The sequence below is a fragment of the Lithobates pipiens genome, unplaced genomic scaffold (genome assembly GCF_037356315.1).
Source record: "Lithobates pipiens isolate NorthernLeopardFrog02 unplaced genomic scaffold, aLitPip1_a1.2 Scaffold_16, whole genome shotgun sequence".
NCBI classification, from domain to species: Eukaryota; Metazoa; Chordata; class Amphibia; order Anura; family Ranidae; genus Lithobates; species Lithobates pipiens.
The window spans coordinates 5,030,316-5,055,075 of NW_027507748.1; the positions used below are offsets into that span (position 1 = coordinate 5,030,316).

Genomic DNA, 24,760 nt, shown 5'->3' on the forward strand with positions numbered 1-24,760 from the left:
CGTGCATTCATCAAGCATTTTTTTTTTTTTTTAGGAAGACTTGTTCACCTGCTTATATATGCCATTATCCTATCAGCCAATCATGTGGGATGCCTAAAACCGGGTCGGGAACTTCAGTTAATGTTCACATCAAACACTACAAGTAAGGGGGGAGAAATGTGATTTCAGTGATTGTGATGTAATTGTTTGTTTCAGACAGGATGGTTTTGGTATTTCTGTAACTGCTGGTCTCCTGGAATTTTCACCCACATTGATCACTGGAGCAGTCATTCTCAATCAGGGATATTTTGGACCCTAGGGTTCTTCCAGATGTTTCTAGGGGTTCCTTGAGCCAGGGCTGACTGATCTTCCATTTAATAATGCCTTCATGGTTTTGGCCAACATCACTTGGAAGACTATCTGCATAACACCAATAATCTTTGCAGGTGTCTGTAATGCCACGTACACTACACACGATCGAATTATCTGGCGGACTTGGTCCGAGGGAACCAGAGTCCGCCGGACAATCCGCCCGTGTGTGGGCTCCGGCGGACTTTTTCTTCCCAAAAGTCCAGTGGACTTAGAAAGAAGTTTTGACTCAAAATTGTCGGCCAGACTCGGTAGTCTGGCAGACAATCTGCCCGTCTGTGTGCTAGTCCGCCAAACTTTTGAAATGAACGGACTTGCCCACACACGGAGTAAAGACCGTTCATTTTGAACGTGGCTCCAGGTAGACGGGACTAGGGAAGGAAGTGAATGTTGCCGCCTCTATCAGCGAGAATGAACCTCGCTAGCCCCGTCACCTGGTATGCATTTAAAGGGGAACCCCTACGCCGAAAAAATTGAGGATGCTGGGACTGTGACATCATAAGGGGCAGGGTCACCATGTGACATCACCCTGTGACCCCGCCCCCTGTCCCTATATAAGTCGCTGCACAACGCGTCCCCAGCATTACGGCCGGAGAGAGCATCGTGTCAACATCAGAAGAAGAGAAGAAGAAAAAGCTGAAGCAGAAGAAGGTGGCGGTGACAGCTACAGAAGACCGGGCCAACGCTAGTAAAAGAGCTGGAAGAAGAAAACGGAGGCCCGGCAAGAAGAACCGAAGAGCGGGACAAGACCACCGAAGAGCGGGACAAGACCCCCGAAGTCGGAAGAAGACCCCCGGACGGCGGCGGCGACGACGAAGGAGAAAGCTGGGCTCCTCCACTAGTAAAAGAGCTAGTAAAAGAGCAGAAGATAGCGGAGGAGTCTGGTGAGAAGACACTCGAAGACGGAAGAAAAGACCCCCGGAGCTGTCTAATAAAGTATTTTAAAAATCTGTGTTGTGTTTTTTTTCTGTACACTTTTTTCCTCAGGTGAATGGGTAGGGGTACAATGTACCCCATACTCATTCACACAGGGTAGGGGGCCGGAAACTGGGGGCCCCCTTATTAAAGGGGGCTCCCGGATTCTGATAAGCACCCCGCCCACAGACCCCAACAACCAACGGCCAGGGTTGTCGGGAAGAGGCTCTTGTCCTCATCAACATGGGGACAAGGTGCTTTGGGGTGGGGGGGCCGCAGGGCCCCCCCTCCCCAAAGCACCCCCCATGTTGAGGGCACACGGCCTGGTATGGCTCAGGAAGGGGGGGGGAGCTCGCTTGTCCCCACCCCCTTTCCTGACCGGCCAGGCTGCGTGCTCGGATAAGGGTCTGCTATGTACTTTGGGGGGACCGTCATGCCGTTTTTTTTTTTGGCATAGGGGTTCCCCTTTAAATCAATACCAGGTTACGGGGCTAGCGAGGTGTCAATCTCGCCTATGGAGGCGGCGACATTCACTTCCTTCCCTAGTCCCGTCTACCTGGAGCCACGTTCAAAATGAACGGACTTTACTCCGTGTGTGGGCAAGTCCGTTCATTTCAAAAGTTTGGCAGACTAGCACACAGATGGGCAAATTGTCCGCCAGACTACCGAGTCTGGTGGACAATTTTGAGTCAAAACTTCTTTCTAAGTCCACTGGACTTTTGAGAAGAAAAAGTCCGCCAGAGCCCACACACGGGCGGATTGTCAGGCGGACTCTGGTCCGGTCGTGTGTGGGCAGGTCCGTTCATTCAGAAAGTCCGGCGGACCTTCGCTGCAAAGTCCGGCAGGTTGTCTGCCGATAGTCTGATTGTGTGTACACAGCATTAGGGTTACATTCTCACAGTAGGGTGTCCATTGTTCCCATTGGCCACCAATATATGGGTATAGTTTTAGCAGCCCTGAAGACTATTTTAAGGGTTCTTCTGGGGTAAATAGGTTGAGAAAGACTGCTCTAGAGTTTACTCAGAATAGTGTGAAAAATAAAACATCTTGTGAGTGTCAGTTCTGTGGGTAGAAACACCAGGCTGATGAGAGAGGTCAGAGAAGAATGGTCAGTCTGGTTGAAGCTGACAGAAATTCTCTGATATCTCAGATAACCGATCTTTACAATTGTGGTGAGCAGAATGTACAATACCTGGAACCTTGTGGTGGATGGGCTACTATAGCAGAAGACCACGTTGGGTTCCTGTCAGCTAAGAACAGGAAGCTGAGGCTGCGGTGGGCACTGGATCACCAGAACCAGACAGACTGGACAAATGTAGCCTGGTGTGATGAATCTTCATTTCTGCTAAGTTCCACATATGTTAGGACGGTCAATGCATCTAAATCTAAAATAACTCTTTTTTTGGCTATGTCAGATGTTGGACATGTTCTACTCACCCTGACAGGACTTGGGGAAGACATTGGTCATCTTCTGGCTGACATTGTTGGTTGCAGAGCAGCTAATGTTCCAGGGAGGAGGCAACAACGTTGTCACGTTGATAAGACCCATTTCAGACTCTGTGAACTCTTCTCTATTGATGGTCAGAAGGATTTGGGGTTTTGTCCCTTGTTCCACAGTACAAGTAAACAAAAAACTTTCATTGGAGAGACATTGGAGCGTCACAACAGGATCCGATACAACATCTGAGAGGAAGAGATGGAGGGAAAGGGAGAACAAGGAGGGAAAGAAAGAGAGAAGAGACAATTAAATAAAGTAAAAGAAATGCCATAAGTTAACAAAAGTCTTAGCCCTTGTACACACGGTCGGAGATTCCGTCGGAATGTTTCCTATCGGACCGTTTTGTCGGATATTCCGACTGTGTGTGGTCTGCATCCGACTGTTTCCATTGAAATATCCGACGGACCAACTGTTCCAACTTGCCGGTAAAATTTTCCGACAAAATGCTCCGATCGGACATACTCCAACCATGTGAAGCCTACTCTGACGGACAAAGTGCCACGCATGCTCAGATCAAATTCCTAGGCCAAAGCTATTGGCTACTAGCCTGAACGTAGTCCCATAGTAACGAAATAACGTCATCACGTTCTGAACGATCGGATTTTCCGACAACTTAGTCCGACCGTGTGTATGCAACATCACTTCCGGGACCTCTTCCGGAATTAATCCTTCGGAATTACTCCGACGGATTTGGTTGTCAGAATCTCTGACCGTGTGTACAAGGGCTTAAAGGGCATTGTCCTGAAACCTGGAGGAGATTTCTACCGGCTGGAAATTGGATCAATGTGAGTCACATTTCATGGAGAACTAAGAAAGAGGGTCAAAAAATGTGAAGTTGTGTTGCTGGTCCTCCAGCCTTGGCCAACATGAACATTGTAACGGGAAATCCAGCTGCTGCCAGATCTTCCATGAATATTTGTGTATATATATGTATTTAGTTGCTCCTGTAGAGCAGCCACCATATACCATAGAGGATGTGTACTAACCCTGAAGCTCACATTTGCTTCTGAGAGGGCACCCTGTTTATTTATACCTGGTTCATTTATATACAACTTCATTTTTTCCTTGTCTATAGGAAGCTAGAAACAGCCAACAACCGGGTAACATTAAATAATCCTTGGACTGCACGTTCTCAATATTCCCAGAATGCCATCCACAAGGAGATTTTTAAGAATAACAAAACCCAACAACAAAAATGTCATATATTGTCATTTACCTGTCCTTAGATCCTAGATTCAGTTATTTTTAAGGTTAAAAGAGGTTCAGGTTTAAAAAAAAATCAAACTCCCCTAGGTGGATGCACTATTGGTCTGATGCTGCGTCTGTCCTTTGCCGCCTATAAGACTAAGAACTGAGTGATCAAACACCGCTGATTGCTCAGTTCTCAGTTCTCAGTCTGCAGAGAGCCGGTGACTATCAATCATCAGCTCTCTGCTGTGCCCCTCCAGTGCTCACTGGAGCACTGGGATTTGGAGGGGGCGGGAGGACTGGCTTCAGGCTCTTAGCAGCATGCTGAGAGGCTGAGCCGGCTGCTGGTCATGCTTCAGGTGGATCCCGGCAATATAGTTAGAATTCTGGATCGGCTGTGTGATGTCAGCCAACAGTGGGCCATAGGAAGTGCAAAACTAAGTGTGTGATCCATAGGAGAAGTAAAGCTAAAATAGCTTTGTTCTCCTTTAAACTATAACAAAACCCACAACAGTAAAATCAGTCTGTATATGCAGTAAAGCATGCTTGTTATACTCACTGTGGAACCCAAGGGGTTAATTATCAGCACTGTATAAAAAGGCTATTTGATCCTGTATTCTTTGATCCTCCCCTTCTTCCACGTCCCCAATTTATCTCCTGATAAGACAGAGATTTGGGGACACTCTGCACATGCTCAGTTTTGAGTGTATTGCTAGAGAGTTTGTTTTTTCTTGGGAGGGTGCATGTGATCAGCACTGTCCAGACAGAGGGTCAGGGATCATGCAGCCTCACAGGACAGTCAGAGGAGAATGAAAACCCCTCCTTCAAGCTTTAACCGGTTCCCGACCAGCGCACGACGATGTACGTTGACAGAATGGCACGGGCAGGCATATTGGCGTACAGGTACGTCCACTCTTCAATGCCGCCCTGCCATCGGGAGCGCGCCGCCAGCGGCACGCTCCCGCGCTGGTCGTGGGACCCATGGACTTGATTGCCGCGGGCATACCCGCGATCGTCTCACGGGACGGCTGAATGGAGGAAATGCCGTGTAAACAGCATTTCTCCATTCTGCCTAGCAACTAGTGACGCTGATCTCTGCTCCATGTGATTGGAGCAGAGATCAGTGTTCACTAAATGAAAGCCCAACCCCCCCACAGTTAGTAACACACCCCTAGGAACACTTAACCCCTACACTGCCACCCACTGGTTAACCCCTTCACTGCCAGTGTCATTTACACAGGAATCACTGCATTTATATAGCACTGATTGCTGTATAAATGACAATGGTCCCAAAAATGTGTCAAAAATGTCCGATGGGTCCCCCATAATGTCGCAGTCACAATAAAAATCGCTGATCGCCGCCATTACTAGTAAAAAAAATAATAAAAAATGATTAATAAAAATGCTATAAAACTCCCTATTTTGTAAACGCTATAACTTTTGCGCAAACCAATCAATAATTGCTTATTGCGATTTTTTTACCAAAAATATGTAGAAGAATACGTATCGGCCTAAACTGAGGGGAAAACATTTTTTTTTATATATTTTTGGGGGATATTTATTATAACAAAAAGTAAAAAATAATGCGTTTTTTTCAAAATTGTCGCTCTATTTTTGTTTATAACACAAAAAATAAAAGCCGCAGAGGTGATCAAATACCACCAAAAGAAAGCTCTATTTGTGGGAAAAAAAGGACGTCAATTTTGTTTGGGAGCCACGTCGCACGACCGCGCAATTGTCAGTTAAAGGGAAGCAGTGCCGAATCGCAAAAAGTGGTCTGGTCTTTGACCAGCAAAATGGTCCGGTCTGTAAGTGGTTAAGCAGACACTGATAGAATTCACACGATTATGATATACTGCTAATAAGAAAAGGTATTTAGCAGTTTATATTTACTAAAATGATTGCATATCCATGTTCTGTGTACTGTGGGAGACAAGATATAGTGCAGGCTCCTGGGGAGATCAGATATAGAGAATGCAGGCTCTTGGGGAGATTAGACATGGTGAATGCAGAGTCCTGAGGAGATCAGTTATAGTGAATGCAGAGTCCTGGGGGGAAAAGATATAGTGAATGCAGAGTCCTGGGGAGATCAGATATAGTGACTGCAGGGTCCTGGGGAGAGCAGATATAGTGAATGCAGAGTCCTGAGGAGATGAGATATAGTGAATGCAGAGTACTGGGGAAATCAGATATAATGAATGCAGAGTACTGGGGAGATGAGATATAGTGAATGCAGAGTACTGGGGAGCAGTGGCGGCCCGCCCATAGGGGGCGCCCGGGCGCCGCCCCCCCTCCCCTAGGTGTAAAAAAAAAAGTTAAAAAAAAAAAAAAAAAAAAAAACGGGCCCTTTAAGACATTTAAAAAAAAAAAAATGTCATTTGAAAATTTGACGTAGTGTACTGTGGCGCCGGTCACAGTGCACTATGAGAAGCGCCACGTCGATGCAATCACAAGATTGCATCCATGGCGCTTCATTTGCGGGTTAAAAACCCGCCTTGCGGCGCACTGCAGAACGCCGACTGGCTTACGCCCGTAAAATCACTGCGATTCTACGGGCGGGAGCATTGTCATTCTTAGACAGGCACGTCACTTCCGGCTCTCGGCTGCTTTGCGAAACCCGGAAGTGACGTCGGCAGCTCCGTTCCTTAGCCCGAGCGGAGCTGCAAGACAGGCAGGAGGTGAGTTAAGTCACCGCTGCACCTCATAAATACCGTAACCTAAGTTTCTACTTTGTTAAATGTTAATGCATGGCCAGGCAGGCGACTTTTGCCGTGGCCAATCGGAGAATAAGCTCTGAAAGGGAAACTCCACGCCAAATTTCTGAAAAAAAATTGGCGTGGGTTCCCCCTCCGAGAGCATACCAGGCCCTTAGGTCTGGTATGGATTCCAAGGGAAACCCTACGCCGAAAAAACGGCGTGGGGGTTCCCCCCAGATCCACACCAGACCCTTATCCGAGCACGCTACCCGGCCGGCCAGGAAAGGGGGTGGGGACGAGCGGGCGGCCCTCCCCCTCCTGAGCCGTACCAGGCCGCGTGCCCTCAACATGGGGGGGTGCCTTGGGGGAGGGGGGGGCGTGCGGCCCCCCCACCCCAAGGCACCTTGTCCCCATGTTGATGAGGACAAGGGCCTCTTCCCGACAACCCTGGCCGTTGGTTGTCGGGGTCTGCGGGTGGGGGGCTTATCGGAATCCGGGAGCCCCCTTTAAGAAGGGGGCCCCCGGATACCGGCCCCCCACCCTATGTGAATGAGTATGGGGTACAATGTACCCCTACCCATTCACCTGTGGAAAAAAGTAAAAAAAAAAAACACAACACAGGGTTAAAATATTTTATTGCACAGCTCCGGGGGTCTTCCGTCTTCGGGGGTCTTCTCGCCGGACTCCTCCGCTATCTGTGTGTAGCTCTTTTGCTAGCGGAGGAGTCCGGCTTTCTTCCTCCCCGCCGCCGGCCTCTTCTCCCGACTTCGGGGGTCTTGTCCCCCTCTTCGGTTCTTCTGCCGGGCCACCGCGCCTTCTTATAGCTCTTTTAGAGGCGGTGGCCCGGTCTTCTGTCGTCGCCGCCGCCTTCCGTTCTTCTTCTTCTTCTTCTTCTCCTCCTCCAGGAGATGTTGACTCGACGAGCTCTCCGGCCGGAATGCCAGAGCCGCGCTGTGCTGCCACTTATATAGGGACAATGGGGTGGTGTCACATGGGTTAAATAGTAAATAGATGGTGTTGCGCTCCACATAAAATAAATTAAGTCTAATAACACAATTAATAAATAATCTCATAAAATCTTGAAAACGCACTCATGTGATTAAAATTAAAATCACTAAATAATCGCATAAAATCTTGAAAATGTGCTCATGCGATTAAAAATTCCATTAATTCTAAAATAAATACCAAGTGAATAATACAGTGCTTGAAGCTATTTCCTACTACTATTCATAAAATGAAGAAGCTAAAATAATCTATATACTCGTGATAAAGTGACAAGAAAAAAATCGCAAGTCTTAAAATTATCAAAAGAATCGTGACATCAAACAAATCTGTGTCAGTCCATGAAAGTGCATACAAGTGCCAGCATATGTGCAAAAAAGAGTATATATAAAAATATACAATAAAAATATAAAAAACGGTGTATGAAAAAATTATTATCACAAAATACAAAAGATAATAGTCCAGCAAACGTGATAAAAATGTCTCTAAATGAGTGTACAAAGGCTAAATCATAAAGTTCATGCAGAAGATGAAATAAGTCCACGCTGTGCTATGTGAAGAAATGAATCCTATAAACAACCCCGGGATGATTCCACCAGTGATTTTTCAGCTCCTTAAACGTGGGTGCTCACACACTGAGTGCAGTGGGTACCTTACCTCACTGCTGTCAGTAAGACAGCAAAATACTCCAGTGCAGCAGTTGTGTCCTCAAATGGGGTGTATATCCTCAATAGGTGTAGGGGAACTTCAACACTTTGCGGTGTATATCCTAAATGTAGTATGGGCGCCCCCAAAACCTTTTCCTCCAGAAATTCCGCAAGGGATCGCAAATCAGACCCAAGAAAGAGAGAGGGGGGCTCCAATAGTGAAGTACGTTCACACAAATGCTTTATTATAAAAAGGAACTAAGTCCTGGGTACTCACACTTATACAGTAAAAATCAAGCGGTTTTTTCACTAACAAACAACGAACGGCTTCCTCGTTCGTACCCCGGACGTCACTTCCGGTATCCTCCTAGGCCAATTGGATTGGCCTAGGAGGATACCGGAAGTGACGTCCGGGGTACGAACGAGGAAGCCGTTCGTTGTTTGTTAGTGAAAAAACCGCTTGATTTTTACTGTATAAGTGTGAGTACCCAGGACTTAGTTCCTTTTTATAATAAAGCATTTGTGTGAACGTACTTCACTATTGGAGCCCCCCTCTCTCTTTCTTGGGTCTGATTTGCGATCCCTTGCGGAATTTCTGGAGGAAAAGGTTTTGGGGGCGCCCATACTACATTTAGGATATACACCGCAAAGTGTTGAAGTTCCCCTACACCTATTGAGGATATACACCCCATTTGAGGACACAACTGCTGCACTGGAGTATTTTGCTGTCTTACTGACAGCAGTGAGGTAAGGTACCCACTGCACTCAGTGTGTGAGCACCCACGTTTAAGGAGCTGAAAAATCACTGGTGGAATCATCCCGGGGTTGTTTATAGGATTCATTTCTTCACATAGCACAGCGTGGACTTATTTCATCTTCTGCATGAACTTTATGATTTAGCCTTTGTACACTCATTTAGAGACATTTTTATCACGTTTGCTGGACTATTATCTTTTGTATTTTGTGATAATAATTTTTTCATACACCGTTTTTTATATTTTTATTGTATATTTTTATATATACTCTTTTTTGCACATATGCTGGCACTTGTATGCACTTTCATGGACTGACACAGATTTGTTTGATGTCACGATTCTTTTGATAATTTTAAGACTTGCGATTTTTTTCTTGTCACTTTATCACGAGTATATAGATTATTTTAGCTTCTTCATTTTATGAATAGTAGTAGGAAATAGCTTCAAGCACTGTATTATTCACTTGGTATTTATTTTAGAATTAATGGAATTTTTAATCGCATGAGCACATTTTCAAGATTTTATGCGATTATTTAGTGATTTTAATTTTAATCACATGAGTGCGTTTTCAAGATTTTATGAGATTATTTATTAATTGTGTTATTAGACTTAATTTATTTTATGTGGAGCGCAACACCATCTATTTACTATTTACTGTCACTTTGAGGGGAGGGTTTGCACCTCTGTCGGTGTTTTTTGCTGCAACCACACCAACCTGCTCTAACTTTACCACTATAGCGCGAGGATAACCTACCATTACTACTGTGTCACATGGGTTGATGTCACATGGGTTGGTCACATGGGTTGATGTCACATGGCAACAGCCATGTGACATCAACCCATGTGACATCAACCCATGTGACACCACCCCATTGTCCCTATATAAGTGGCAGCACAGCGCGGCTCTGGCATTCCGGCCGGAGAGCTCGTCGAGTCAACATCTCCTGGAGGAGGAGAAGAAGAAGAAGAAGAAGAACGGAAGGCGGCGGCGACGGCGACGACAGAAGACCGGGCCACCGCCTCTAAAAGAGCTATAAGAAGGCGCGGTGGCCCGGCAGAAGAACCGAAGAGGGGGACAAGACCCCCGAAGTCGGGAGAAGAGGCCGGCGGCGGGGAGGAAGAAAGCCGGACTCCTCCGCTAGCAAAAGAGCTACACACAGATAGCGGAGGAGTCCGGCGAGAAGACCCCCGAAGACGGAAGACCCCCGGAGCTGTGCAATAAAATATTTTAACCCTGTGTTGTGTTTTTTTTTTTTACTTTTTTCACAGGTGAATGGGTAGGGGTACATTGTACCCCATACTCATTCACATAGGGTGGGGGGCCGGTATCCGGGGGCCCCCTTCTTAAAGGGGGCTCCCGGATTCCGATAAGCCCCCCGCCCGCAGACCCCGACAACCAACGGCCAGGGTTGTCGGGAAGAGGCCCTTGTCCTCATCAACATGGGGACAAGGTGCTTTGGGGTGGGGGGGCCGCACGCCCCCCCTCCCCCAAGGCACCCCCCATGTTGAGGGCACGCGGCCTGGTACGGCTCAGGAGGGGGGGGGCCGCCCGCTCGTCCCCACCCCCTTTCCTGGCCGGCCGGGTAGCGTGCTCGGATAAGGGTCTGGTGTGGATCTGGGGGGGACCCCCACGCCGTTTTTTCGGCGTAGGGGGTTCCCCTTGGAATCCATACCAGACCTAAGGGCCTGGTATGCTCTCGGAGGGGGAACCCACGTCAAATTTTTTTTCCGATTACATAAGGGGCGTGTTTTATGAGAAGTGGGAGGGGCCAAAATGGTGGGCGGGGTCATGATGGGCGGCGTCTGGCGCCCCCCCATCCAAAAACTTCACCAGCCGCCACTACTGGGGAGATCAGATATAGTGAATGCAGAGTCCTGAGGAGATCAGATATAGTGAATGCAGGTTCCTGGGGAGATCAGATATAGTGAATGCAGGTTCCTGGGGAGATCAGATATAGTGAATGCAGAGTCCTGGGGAGATCAGATATAGTGACTGCAGGGTCCTGGGGAGATCAGATATAATGAATGCAGAGTACTGAGGAGATCAGATATAATGAATGCAGAGTCCTGGGAAGATCAGATATAGAGAATGCAGGCTCTTGGGGAGATGAGATATAGTGAATGCAGGCTCCTGGGGAGATCAGATATAGTGAATGCAGAGTCCTGGGGAGATCAGATATAGTGAGTGCAGGTTCCTGGGGAGATCAGATATAGTGAGTGCAGGCTTCTGAGGAGATCAGATATAGAGAATGCAGGGTCCTGGGGAGATGAGATATAGTGAATGCAGGCTCCTGGGGAGATCAGATATAGTGAATGCAGGTTCCTGGGGAGATCAGATATAGTGAGTGCAGGCTTCTGAGGAGATCAGATATAGAGAATGCAGGGTCCTGGGGAGATGAGATATAGTGAATGCAGGCTCCTGGGGAGATCAGATATAGTGCCTGAATTTGAATTGGACTGTAAAGGTCACGTTCCTTATCAAAACTTGCAGCAATTGATCCCTGAGTAGGGGATCATCTAAGTAGCCTGCAATCAAGATCCCTCGATCTTAGAAGACCCAGTACGGGTTCTAGGATCTTTGTGAAGAGCCGGTGTGCGGTTGCGAGCCCAAAGGGCAGAGCCACAAACTGAAAACGTTGTTCCTCTGTGACAAAGAGCAGAAGCCTTTGATGAGGTTGAAATATTGGCCCGTGCAGGTATGAATACCTGATATCTATGGATGCCAGAAGATCTCCTTCTTGGAGAGAGGTCATGACAGAGCGGACTGATTACATTCAAAAGGGCCGCACTGAGAGATAATGGTTCAGTGCTCTTAGATCCAGAATTGGTCTTATGTCGCCATTTGGTTTTGGCGCCATGAACACATTTGAATAAAACCCTGATCCCTTTTGGGAATTGGGACCTCCATGATCACCCCCTGCCGCCTTAAACAGTCTAGTGCTTGGAGTAATAAGCCCTTTCTTGAAAGGTCCGTGGGAACGCTGGACCTCACAAATCTTTGAGGAGGGTAACAATGTAATTCCAGCCTGTACCCCTGAGACACTGTGGAGATGACCCACCTGTCCTGAATTTGCGTTACCCACAACCCCAAAAACTGCAGCAACTCCCCCCCCATCTGCAGGAGTGGGGGCGTCCCTTCGCAAGGAAGGTTTGGTGTCAGTATTAGCGGACCTTTGGACCCATGGCCTCTTTTGGCCCTGCTGTTTAACTTTGGCAGCAGATCCCTGGCGCCGTCGGTACTGCCTAGAGCCTGAAAAACCTGAGAAATTAGCGTGTGGCACCTTAAAAAAGGTCTGTGTGGCTACCTTGTTCACAGGAAGGAGGGAACTCTTTCCTCCAGGTATGTTTTGGATGTACTTATCACGATCATCCCCAAACAAACGTTCTCCATGAAAAGGAAAACCAGCTAGCATCCCCTTACAAGGGAGCTCTGCTGACCAGCTTTTCAGCCGTAAAATTCTGCGCATGTGCACAGACAAAAGAGCCATGCGGGAGATCTGCTGCTTGGAGTCTTTAAGGGCATCTATAGCAAAGCAAAGAGCCTGAGGCAGATCTGCTCCATCCTGAACAGAATCCTCCGGTCTATTGGGCCCTCTAGTCTGATCCTTCAAGGCTTGACAGACCCCAATTGCTGCTACTGTGGGCTGAATAGCAGAACCTGCCAGGGCGAAGGATGCCTTTAAAAAAGGCTTCCAGCTTCTTATCTGCAGGATCCTTAAAGACCTGTGTATTGTCCACTAGAGTAGACGTTAAGGCCTTGATCAGGGAGGAAACCTGCTTTCCTCCATAGGATATAACAGAGAAAATCTCATTGGAGACACCAATATTCTGTCTGGGTGCTCCCAGTTGGAATATACCTCCTGCTTCAAGAGCGGGTAAAAAGAAAGGAAATACCGGTGTACCCTGCTGTAGTTCCAAGGAACCCAGGGAGGAACAAGGTGTTTCCGGGACCTCTACTGGAGGAAACGTGTATGGACCATCTGTAGAGAGAATGGATGAGAAGCTTTTGTGATTGAGAGGCTGATATAATCTGAGCCTCTTCAGGCTCTGAATCAGTTGAGGGAGATTCCTCTGCTTGGATATCAGTTGCCTGACCGCCCATTACCTCTTCTACCTCGTCAACCCATTCTTGCTCCAATATAGGAGGAAGAGGGGAAGGGGACCTGTCACCCTTCCTGCCACTTTGTGTGGCAGAAGAGATCATTCCAGCAATTTTGCCCTCTAAACCAGCCAAAGCTGATGCCAGGTCCTCTTTAGTAATAAGCTCAGAGGTAGTAGTACTGGTAGTAGACACAATGCCGGATAGACGAAACGGCTCAGATGGCCCGGTGACATCCGGTCTTTCAGGAGAGGCTATTGCAGCCTCTACAGGAGCCACTGATGGAACACATGCACCCTTTTGCTGCAGCGCTCCCCACAGAACGTTTCCTTGGAAGACATGGCTTGTTGAAGCAATGGTAACTGGCTTTGTGACAATACACAAGTTCCTCAGTACCATAATTCCCCCTTGGAAGAATCTTATACAATGAACTGTTCTTCCAGCTACTCTGCTCCGTGTCCCCTCCGCCGGTCAGCAACATTTTTGCAGGGCAAAATAGATAATAATTACACCCTGTTTTTTCACAGGGCACCTTACCACCTCTAGTGGGCAAAAAAAAAGCGTTGCAAGCAAAACTTTTTTTAAAAAAGCCCCCTTTTCCCTGCCATTGCCATCCTATCTATGCGCCCAACCCCTTTCAGGACGCTGGACGCATGGAATCCTATGGCGGGGGTGTTTTTTTTTAAGCACCTGATTAGAGTAAAAGGCTGATCTATATACCCTATCTGTGATGTTAATCTATATACTGTATATGTAATGCTGAGCTATAGAGCCTATCTGTGATGCTGAGCTGTATACTCTGTCCTGTGATGCTGAGCTGTATACTCTGTCCTGTGATGCTGAGCTGTATACTCTGTCCTGTGATGCTGAGCTGTATACTCTGTCCTGTGATGCTGGGACTGTATACTCTGTCCTGTGATGCTGGGACTGTATACTCTGTCCTGTGATGCTGAGCTGTATACTCTGTCCTGTGATGCTGAGCTGTATACTCTGTCCTGTGATGCTGAGCTGTATACTCTGTCCTGTGATGCTGGGACTGTATACTCTGTCCTGTGATGCTGAGCTGTATACTCTGTCCTGTGATGCTGAGCTGTATAATCTGTCCTGTGATGCTGAGCTGTATACTCTGTCCTGTGATGCTGAGCTGTATACTCTGTCCTGTGATGCTGAGCTGTATACTCTGTCCTGTGATGCTGAGCTGTATAATCTGTCCTGTGATGCTGAGCTGTATAATCTGTCCTGTGATGCTGAGCTGTATACTCTGTCCTGTGATGCTGAGCTGTATACTCTGTCCTGTGATGCTGAGCTGTATACTCTGTCCTGTGATGCTGAGCTGTATACTCTGTCCTGTGATGCTGAGCTGTATACTCTGTCCTGTGATGCTGAGCTGTATAATCTGTCCTGTGATGCTGAGCTGTATACTCTGTCCTGTGATGCTGAGCTGTATAATCTGTCCTGTGATGCTGAGCTGTATACTCTGTACTGTGATGCTGAGCTGTATACTCCTGACACTATGGGTGGAAGCAAATGGAATACAGAGGACAGCGTGGGTGGGTTATATAAGGGATGGGGCTTATGAAAAGTGGGAGGGGTCAAAAAGGAAGGGCAGGGTCTGCCCCCCATCCTAAAACATCACCAGCTGCCGCTGGTATAAATACTCTGAGACACAGAGCTGCTGGGTTATTTCCTGCAGAGGATCAGTCCAGCTTGGAGGGTTTGCTGCCCTCTGGGCAGTGCTGCCATGTGTTTGCTGTTCGTGAGGCCTTGGGTGGGTTAACTGAGGGCCTGGATGCTGAAGCTATAGAGAGCTGACTGAGGGATTGTCTGCTAAAGATGTAGTCTGGTATCCCATGAGAAAGATGTGCCATAGATGTTGGAAGGAGGCAACCAACTTTCCTTGGACATTTGTGAGTATAGACTGCTGAGAGATCATAGAGATTGGGATGCTACCACAATTTGTGTTAGAGGGTCAGCTGTGTGTTTGATAAGGGGGGCATTGGCTGGTGTCCTGAAGAGCTCAGTCTATCTAGTTCTATGTGAAGGGACTCTGCTCTTGGTGCTCTAGAGAAGAAGCTTGTGTGCTTTAACTGCTTCTACCACAAAGCCAAGTCTCCAGTTTGCTATATGCAAGGACTTCTGCTTCAGTCCTACAGAAGGGAGTTCACTGTCCTCAACCTGTACATAGTTCTCTTTTAGGAGTATCCCACTCCATTCCCTCATCCCTATCCCAGTTACTACAAATATATAAAAAAAAAAAAAAACAACAGCCCTAGACTGGTTATTGAGCTGAAGAGTGGATGTGACCATGTGCCTGGCTGCGGGGCAATTTCTGGGAAAAAAAGAACCTGGGCAATTTCTAGCGGCTCCTCCAGGGGTAGCGATGCACAGTACTTGTATAGTCAGATACAAACCCAGCATGGGTACAGTAAAAGATGGGGGACGGCTCGGTTCTATAACTTATCCTCTATTGGGGTGTATCCAGAATCAGCAGACATCTGGATGTGCACTCACCTAATACGTGGAGCTGAAATTCCTTCTCAGTATTTTTATTATTATTTAGATGGTAAGTGATGATGTTATAGAGTCCGGAGTGCTGGTGGGTGACACGATGGAGAATCAGACTCCCGTTATCGGACAGGGAACAGTCAGGCTTTATGCATTCCGACTTCCGGCAGAGATCGGTCACCTCTGCAATGTGCCACAGAAATCCATCGGGCGATGGCTGATACCTCCATATCAATCTATTACAGAACTGTCCACTTGTACGATCTAGCCTCGTCTCCAGAGGAATCACAATCTTCTCTTCGGCAGCAACATACAAGTCCTGGGGATTGGCTGGAAATACAGGAGGAGAAAGTCAGTGATCTATAGAAACATTCCCAGTCATACACAGGCATCACTCCGACACCATTCCTCATTGCTCAGCGGAGTTCCTGCCTGTTTCTGGAATCTTATTTTATTGAAACAAAATGAACTAGGGACTAGAGAGGAGCACAAAACTGCACACAGTATCCAGGGCCGTCTTTAATATTGATTGGATCCCGGGCAAACATTTTCTTGGGCCCCCCGAATGCAATTTCGCTCTCCCGTATATACACAATAAATAGCAGCTAGACTCAAAATCAGTTTACTGAATCAGATCAGGCAGCGATTGCAATTGGTTGCCAGAGGTTACAGCATATCATTACCGCTTACTGACTGGTTGCTAGAGGTTACAGCACATGTTGCGGCTCACTGATTAGTTGCTAGAGGTTACAGCACATTATTTCTGCTTGTTGATTGGGTGCTAGAGATCACTGCAATTCATTACTTATTACTGATTGGTCGCTAGAGGTTACAGGACATTATCTCCTCACTGCCTGCACACCATGGACTGGGGTGGTGAAGGGACCCATCAATAGACAGAAAACTCTTATGCCGCGTACACACGGTCGGAGAATCTGTCGGAATGAATCTTATTGGACCGTGTCATCAGATAATCCGACTGTGTGTGGTCTGCATCGGACTGATTCCGTCCGAATCTCCGTCGGACCCAATTTTCCAACATGTTGGAAATATTTCCCGACCAACTGGGCCGGTCGGACATACTCCGATCATGTGTAGAGAATTTTGATCGGACAAAGTGCCACGCATGCTCAGATCAAATTCCTACATCAAAGCTATTGGCTACTAGCCTGAACGTAGTCCCGTCGTAACGCAATAACGTCATCAGGTTCTGAAAGATTGGATTTTTCGACAACTTAGTCTGGCCGTGTGTATGCAACAGTTTCGGAAACACAATCCGTCAGACTAAATCTGACGGGCAAAATCCGACGGATTTGGTTGCCAAAATCTCAGATCGTGTGTACGTGGGCTTAAGAATCCTAGAACTCCTGGGATCAGTGGCAGTGCTGGGGGGAAGGGAGGGTGTGATCAATGGCAATGCTTATTTTTTTGCCGACTACCAATATAAAGAGGAGTTTCAACACTGGCCACCAATAAAATAGGGGTTTACACTGACCACTAATGTAATAGAAGCATTCACAGTAACCAGCAATGTAAGGAGGGATTTACACTGACCACCAATGTAAGGAGGGATTTACACTGACCACCAATGTAAGGAGGGATTTACACTGACCACCAATGTAAGGGGGACATTCACACTGAACACTAGAGTGAATGAAAGGATTCTACACCAAGCCCCAATGTAATGAGAAGATTTACACTGACCACCAATGTAAATGAGACATGTAGCCTGCGTTCACATTTGTGTGTCGGGAACGCATGCAAAATTGCTTTCCTTACATCGCAAAAACGTGCTGCCATTTAGCAGATACACAGCAGTGACATCAATTGTTAATGACACCCTCCCCCATCTGCTGACACGTTCCTTGGCACCGGGTGATTTTGAAAAAAGGATTTGGGACATTCTTCTGCATTTCTAGCGCATAGAGAAGCCCACTGAAATGAATGGGCCGCCCTACACGTCACCTCCATCTTTATCCACCCAGTCAGTACACCTAAAACCCCTGCTAACCTCGGCACCCCCATGGCCCCTTGGGGGCCATCCCCAAACTGTCCCCACAAAGTTGGGAGCATGAAATTGTCCAAAATGTCTTGGTATGCTGACGCCTTAAGAGTTTCCTTCACTGGAACTAAGGGGCCAAGCCCAACCCCTGAAAAACACCCCCCACACCATAATCACCCCCCCTCCACCAAATGAGTAAGGTGGTAATTAAATTCACTTAGTGCCTTATCTGCATCAAATTAGCCCCAGAACCCGTGTAATTAATATGTGTTTGGTTTTAAAGGCATGAGGTGGCAACCCCAGTTTCAGTCTCTTCTTTCACCCTGGGTCATTAGTACTCACTGGAATGAAATCTCAGCAGTCACCCTTCCATAGGTACACCTCTCCCGGGACCCTCACTCTTGGGAACTCTTGGCCTGGCCCTTCTAGGCCTTTAGCAATCCACCCTAGCCTCCACCTCCATAAGGATCAGAAAGGATACAGTACATCTGGCTCTCCTGGGTTCAGGTCTACTCCTCTCTGCCCTCCTGTCCTGTTCAGAGGCCTGCCCACCAGTGAACAAAGCAAGGTCCATAAAGATATGGATGAGTGAGTTTGGGTTGGAGGAACTTGACTGGCCTGCACAGAGTCCTGACCTCAACCCAATAGAACACCTTTGGGATGAATTAGAGCGGCAACTGCGAGCCAGGCCTTCAACTCCATCATCAGTGCCTGACCTCACAAACGCTCTTCTGGAAGAATAATCAAACATTCCCATAGACACCCTCCTAAACCTTGTGGACGGCCTTCCCAGAAGAGTTGAAGCTGTTGTAGCTGCAAAGGGCCAACTCAATATTGAACCCTCCGGACTAAGACTGGGATGCCATTAAATTCCATGTGCGTGTAAAGGCAGGCATCCCAATTTTGGTAATATAGTGTATATATAATATAAACTTTAATATAACTGACACAAAAAAGCAGCAGGTCCTGTTTAGGTGAGGGTGGATCGCTGAGAATGGTTTGTAGGAGATCAGATCTATGGGAGATGGAGCAGTGCCCTCTGCTGGCTGAACACACAACACGCGGTCACTGAAAGCCTCATCTGTGACGGCTGCGCATGCGATAGGAGATTAGAGATTTCCTTCCTCTTTTTCTTGTAGAAAAGATAATGCGGCAAACCTGCAGATAGACATTAAACAGACCATATGGGGAGTATTTACAAAGCAGTCAATGTGACTTTCACCAATCACTGCCATATAAAATGAATGGACCTGAATGATTCACCAGCATGTAGGTGGGGTGCAGCGCGGTGCGGAGGCAATCATTCACACAGGGAGGGGCAATAGAAGACTTGAATTGAAGTAATGCAGTGACAGTTCACAACCATCCAATGGGAAGGCTGCCCAGCCGGGGGGACTCATGGTTTCCAGCCACGTGGATAAAGCAGATCCCAGCTGGACTGAGAGGGGACAGAATGCGGCATGGCCATCTGGTACCCAATCAGGAACGTGCCCAAAAAATATACAACTCTGCGCTTTCCCTCCTTGTCAGGAACCTCTCCCTAATGCCAATACTGTCCCTAACAGATAGGGTACCTGTCCTTACTCCGCCCACTCGCAATATAAGTGCCAAACCTGGGAGCCCGGGGCCCTAAATAGGCTCTGCCTGACCCAAGATGGCTGCTCAAGTCACATGGGGCAGCAGCATCCAATTGGATCACTTTTCCAGTGACCCAGGAAACCATACGAAAGATATTCCTCCTGACTTCCTCTACGGCTGCCAAATAGCACCACCTGCAGGGGAGAAAGTAGACTGCACCTGCCTACATACAGAGAATGTTTGGTGAATGTCAGACTCTACTTTTTAAATATGCCCCTTAGTGTTGTCCCTTGAGAAAAGCAGCTCCAGGATCAGCGATGTCACATGCGGGGGGGGGGGGCGATGCGAGGAGTCGTGCTCCTCCATACACTCTCCAGACCAGGGGCTGGAAACCATCAGATTATGGAGTCATGTCTGCTCAGACAGCTACTGTTTTCACACTGTGCTCCAACTTGCCTAGGGCCCCAACCCAGCCACCCGCAACTGACACAGAAATCACACCACACATGTGCAACCACCCCCCCCCCCCCCAGCTGTTAGAAGAGAAAACGATTGGCCACACGTGCTTTGCATGCTTCATGCCATCCATGACAGCTGGAGCAAGGTATCAGAGAACAAAGGAGGAGAAGGGAGAGTGATGGAAAGGTGGGATACAAATTCCCAAATAGATATAAGAAGCAGCAGGCGATTGCTCAAAAGAGGGTCAATGTATGCAGGGGGGCAGTGTGTACAGAGGAAAAGAGGGTCAGTGTATACAGGGCGGCAGTGTGTACAGGGGGGCAGTGTGTATAGAGGGTCAGTGTATACAGGGGGGAAAGAGGGTCGGTGTATACAGGGGGCAGTGTGTATAGGGGGCAGTGTGTACAGGGGAAAAGAGGGTCAGTGTATACAGGGGGGAAACAGGGTCAGTGTATACAGGGGGGCAGTGTGTACAGGGGAAAAGAGGGTCAGTGTCAGAGGCGGCTCTCTAATTAGGCAAATAAGGCGGTCGCCTAAGGCCTCGCACTCACAGGGGCCTCCCGACAGCCTAATTGAAGAGCCGCCTCTGCTGACAACAATGCCGCTGCGGCATTAAGCTCAGACCAGCAATGGTTTAACATTGCCTGTGAGATAGAGAGCACAGACACCAGCACTGAGATAGAGAGCACTGACACCAGCACCGAGAGTACTGACACCAGCACCAAGAGCACTGACACCAGCACTTTAAAGCTCTTAATATATGTAATTTGTACAGTTCGTTTTTTTATCGCTTGAATTATTTTTCCCATTATGGGCAGGAGTTGGGCCTCATGTCTAGGTTTTGCCTAAGGCCTCAAAAAGCCTAGAGCCGCCTCTGGTCAGTGTATACAAGGCGGCAGTGTGTACAGGGGGGCAGTGTGTATAGAGGGTCAGTGTATACAGGGGGAAAGAGGGTCAGTGTATACAGGAGCGCAGTGTGCACAGGGGAAAAGAGGGTCAGTGTATACAGGGGGGCAGTGTGTACAGGGAAAAGAGGGTCAGTGTATACAGGGGGAAAGAGGGCCAGTGTATACAGGGCGGCAGTGTGTACAGGGGGGCAGTGTGTATAGAGGGTCAGTGTATACAGGGGGAAAGAGGGTCAGTGTATACAGGGCGGCAGTGTGTACAGGGGGGCAGTGTGTATAGAGGGTCAGTGTATACAGGGGGAAAGAGGGTCAGTGTATACAGGAGCGCAGTGTGTACAGGGGAAAAGAGGGTCAGTGTATACAGGGGGGGGCAGTGTACACAGGGGAAAAGAGGGTCAGTGTATACAGGGGGGGGCAGTGTACACAGGGGAAAAGAGGGTCAGTGTACAAGGGGCAGTGTGTACAGGGAAAAAGAGGGTTAGTGCATACAGGGGAGCTGCGTTCAGGGGACAAGAAGGTCATTGTATATAAGGGAGCAGTGTGTAGAGAGGGTGGGACAGCATGTACAGGGGGTGAATTTAGTTTGGGATATTTCCTTAGTTGTGTTTATTTGTTGTTTCTAATCAGACTGAAAAGCCACACCCAATACATAGCATCATTTAGCCACACCCAGTTTTTTGCCACGGCACGCATAGCGCCTCACCAGAAACTATCTCCAGTGCATTACTTTTCCCAGCTGCCCATGATACTTTTAAGATGGCACTGTAACGGGGCCCAGCAGATCACCAGCTCAGTAGTACCCCTACTTAGCAGAACCCCAGCTCATTAATACCCTCGTTCAGCAGATCCCCAGCTCAGTAGCACCCCCAGTTCTGCTGATCCTCTTGATTGCTGTTCCTTCTCTCTCCGGTTCCCACTCACCTCCCACTATATTGCAAACCACTGCACACCACGTGTGATATCTGCTAGTTTCTCCTGCTCTGGTACCCCAGCTCTGCTGATCCTCCGCCCCTCAGTCCTCTCTCTCCAGTCCCCGTTCACCTTCTGTTTTAGCGTTCCCACATTGCACACCATGTGTGCTGTCTGTTAGTTGCTCCGCTCCAGTCTGGACCCGGCTCACCTTCCCGCTGCTCCACGCTGCCCACCACATGTGAGGTCCACTACCACAATATATACACATGACCCGGGAGTGACTGATGATGATGTCTTTTCTGTTTGCTTGTTGGTTTCCCAGTGCATCCTGGGATATCTCCTACCTCCAATACAAATTAAAGCTTAGGTCACAGCCTCAGATCAGCCCCATTCATTGCATGCACCCCAGACCTCAGATCAGCCCCATTCATTACATGCACCCCAGACCTCAGATCAGCCCCATTCATTGCATGCACCCCAGACCTCAGATCAGCCCCATTCATTACATTCACCCCAGACCTCAGATCAGCCCCATTCATTGCATAAACCCCAGACCTCAGATCAGCCCCATTCATTACATGCACCCCAGACCTCAGATCAGCCCCAATCATTGCATGCACCCCAGACCTCAGATCAGCCCCATTCATTGCATGCACCCCAGACCTCAGATCAGCCCCATTCATTGCATAAACCCCAGACCTGAGATCAGCCCCATTCATTGCATGCACCCCAGACCTCAGATCAGCCCCATTCATTGCATAAACCCCAGGCCTGAGATCAGCCCCATTCATTGCATGCACCCCAGACCTCAGATCAGCCCCATTCATTGCATAAACCCCAGACCTCAGATCAGCCCCATTCATTGCATGCACCCCAGACCTCATATCAGTACCATTCATTACATAAACCCCAGACCTCAGATCAGCCCCATTCATTACATGCACCCCAGACCTGAGATCAGCCCCATTCATTGCATGCACCCCAGACCTCAGATCAGCCCCATTCATTGCATAAACCCCAGACCTCAGATTAGCCCCAATCATTGCATGCACCCCAGACCTCAGATCAGCCCCATTCATTGCATAAACCCCAGACCTCAGATCAGCCCCATTCATTCCATAAACCCCAGACCTCAGATCAGCCCCATTCATGGCATGCACTTTAAACCTCAGATTAGCCCCATTCATTGCATAAAAGGCAGACCTCAGATCAGCCCCATTCATTGCATAAACCCCAGACCTCAGATCAGCCTATTATATAAACCCCAGACCTCAGATCAGCCCATTGCATAAACTCCAGACCTCAGATCAGCCCATTGCATAAACCTCAGACCTCAGATTAGCCCCAATGTATGCACCTCAGACATCAGATCAGCCCCATTCATTGCATAAACCTCAGACATCAGATCAGCCCCATTCATTGCATAAACCTCAGACATCAGATCAGCCCCATTCATTGCCGGGCACCTCAGACCTGCCCCAATGTATAAACCCCAGACCTCAGATCAGCCCCAATTATTGCATAAACCCCAGACCTCAGATTAGCCTCACTGCATAAACCTTAGAAAACCCCTCATGTAAAATAATATCTTCATTTCTACTTTCAGTTATTTCTATCATACTTCTATTACTGAAGGATCTTGAAGTTTATAAACTTACTTTGTGAAGATCCCATACATTTATTCCAAGAATACTATAACAAGTAGTCACCATGCCCTGTGCACTGACTCATGGACATTTTTTTCCCTTCAGTGACACCATCCCCTTCTCCACCCAACAGGGAGTTTGGGTTTGGGGTTTCTGATAGGTGAGGGGTTGTGCATTGGTGAGCTTCTGGGGTGGGGCAGTTTCCTATCTTCACCCCTGGCACTGGGTGACCTTGTCCCGGCACTGCCTGTTGCGGCCCATTTCTGCAGAGGAGGACACGGCATCTCCATGTCCTATCACTGATGGGGAAGTGGCTGGTATAGGAGTGACAATCCATACACAAATCCTGACCTCCAGACTGCGGTCTGATCCGGGACAGAGATTTATCTATCACTGTGATTTCCACTGATTCTTATTTTTTAATGCATTCTTTATTTATCAGAAAGGTTTTCATAAAAAAACACAGTTAGCGTTAGAATGTACAAATAGCGATGAACTCCAAGAGGTTGAGCAGAAATGAAAGACATTCTGAGTGAGGTACAAAGACCAAATATACAGGCGGTGCAAAACCACATCAATACCATCTCAAAACCCACAAGTGGGGGGTTGTGGGGGGGGGGGGGTACTCAACGAGAAACGCCATTCCATGAATTATGTCTGTCTGTTCAACATTTCGAATGGCAAGGAAAGTGCGTCTTAGTGAATAGAAACCAAATCAAGGCTCATAGAGAGCCTGACTTCTACTGTCTAGGTCAGGGGTCTCCTAACATTCTAAACAAAGGACTTTAGACTTTAGGAGGGGTAGACTGTGGCCAGCAAGAGTGGCAATTGTTCTGGTATCAGTGGGAGTAAGCAGTGCATCTTTGACATTACGGGGAGAAATAGTGCCCCATTATTGGTGTTAGGGAGAGGAAATTCCCCTATCATTGGTATCAGTGGGAAGGATAGTGCCCCATCATTGGTGTCAGTGGGAGGAATAGTGCCCATCATTGGTATCAGTGGAAGAAATAGTGCCCCATGATTGGTGTCAATGGGAGGAATAGTGCCTCATCATTGGTGTCAGTGGGAGGAATAGTGCCCATAATTGGTGTCAGTGGGGGGAATAGTGCCCATCATTGGTATCAGTGGAAGGAATAGTGCCCCATCATTGGTGTCAGTGGGAGGAATAGTGCCCATCATTGGTGTCATTGGGAGGAATAGTGCCCCACCCATCATTGGAGCATAGGTGTGTCAGGAGGAAGGGGCATCTCCTGCTGGAAGCTCAAAGCCATCTCCTGGGCCGTCGGGTGACATGTCTGCCCCTGTATAAGCCATGGCTGGTGATCTCTCTGGCCCTGGTGAAGATGAAGGCTCGGAGGCTATTCAGGAGCGAGTGGTGGCCGGGATTAAGGTTCTGAATAGGGAGAGAGACAAGCTGTACAAACTCAGAGCAGAGCTGAAGCGCTTCCAAAGGCAGTGTGAGGGCTTGTACAGCCAGAAAAGTGGATCCATGGATTCCGAGATCCAACAGGCTAAAGTCCAGGTGGAACACCAGGAGACCATTGTGGCCATGATGGAAGGAAGACATGGGCCCTTCAAGGAAACGTTTGCAAATGATCAAAGTTT

At 48.0% G+C, this 24,760-nt stretch overlaps 1 protein-coding gene across 1 annotated transcript in view; it reads right to left on the bottom strand.

Moving 5' to 3' along the window:
• LOC143981555 (uncharacterized) overlaps positions 1-24,760 on the bottom strand; it is a 54,737-nt gene that overhangs the window by 18,283 nt on the left and 11,694 nt on the right. The window contains exons 2-3 of the mRNA XM_077479500.1: positions 15,660-15,983; positions 2,701-2,946 (exon numbers count right to left, since the gene is read on the bottom strand). Of these exons, the coding sequence (XP_077335626.1) occupies positions 2,701-2,946; positions 15,660-15,983 (570 nt within the window). The remainder of the gene's footprint in view (positions 1-2,700; positions 2,947-15,659; positions 15,984-24,760) is intronic.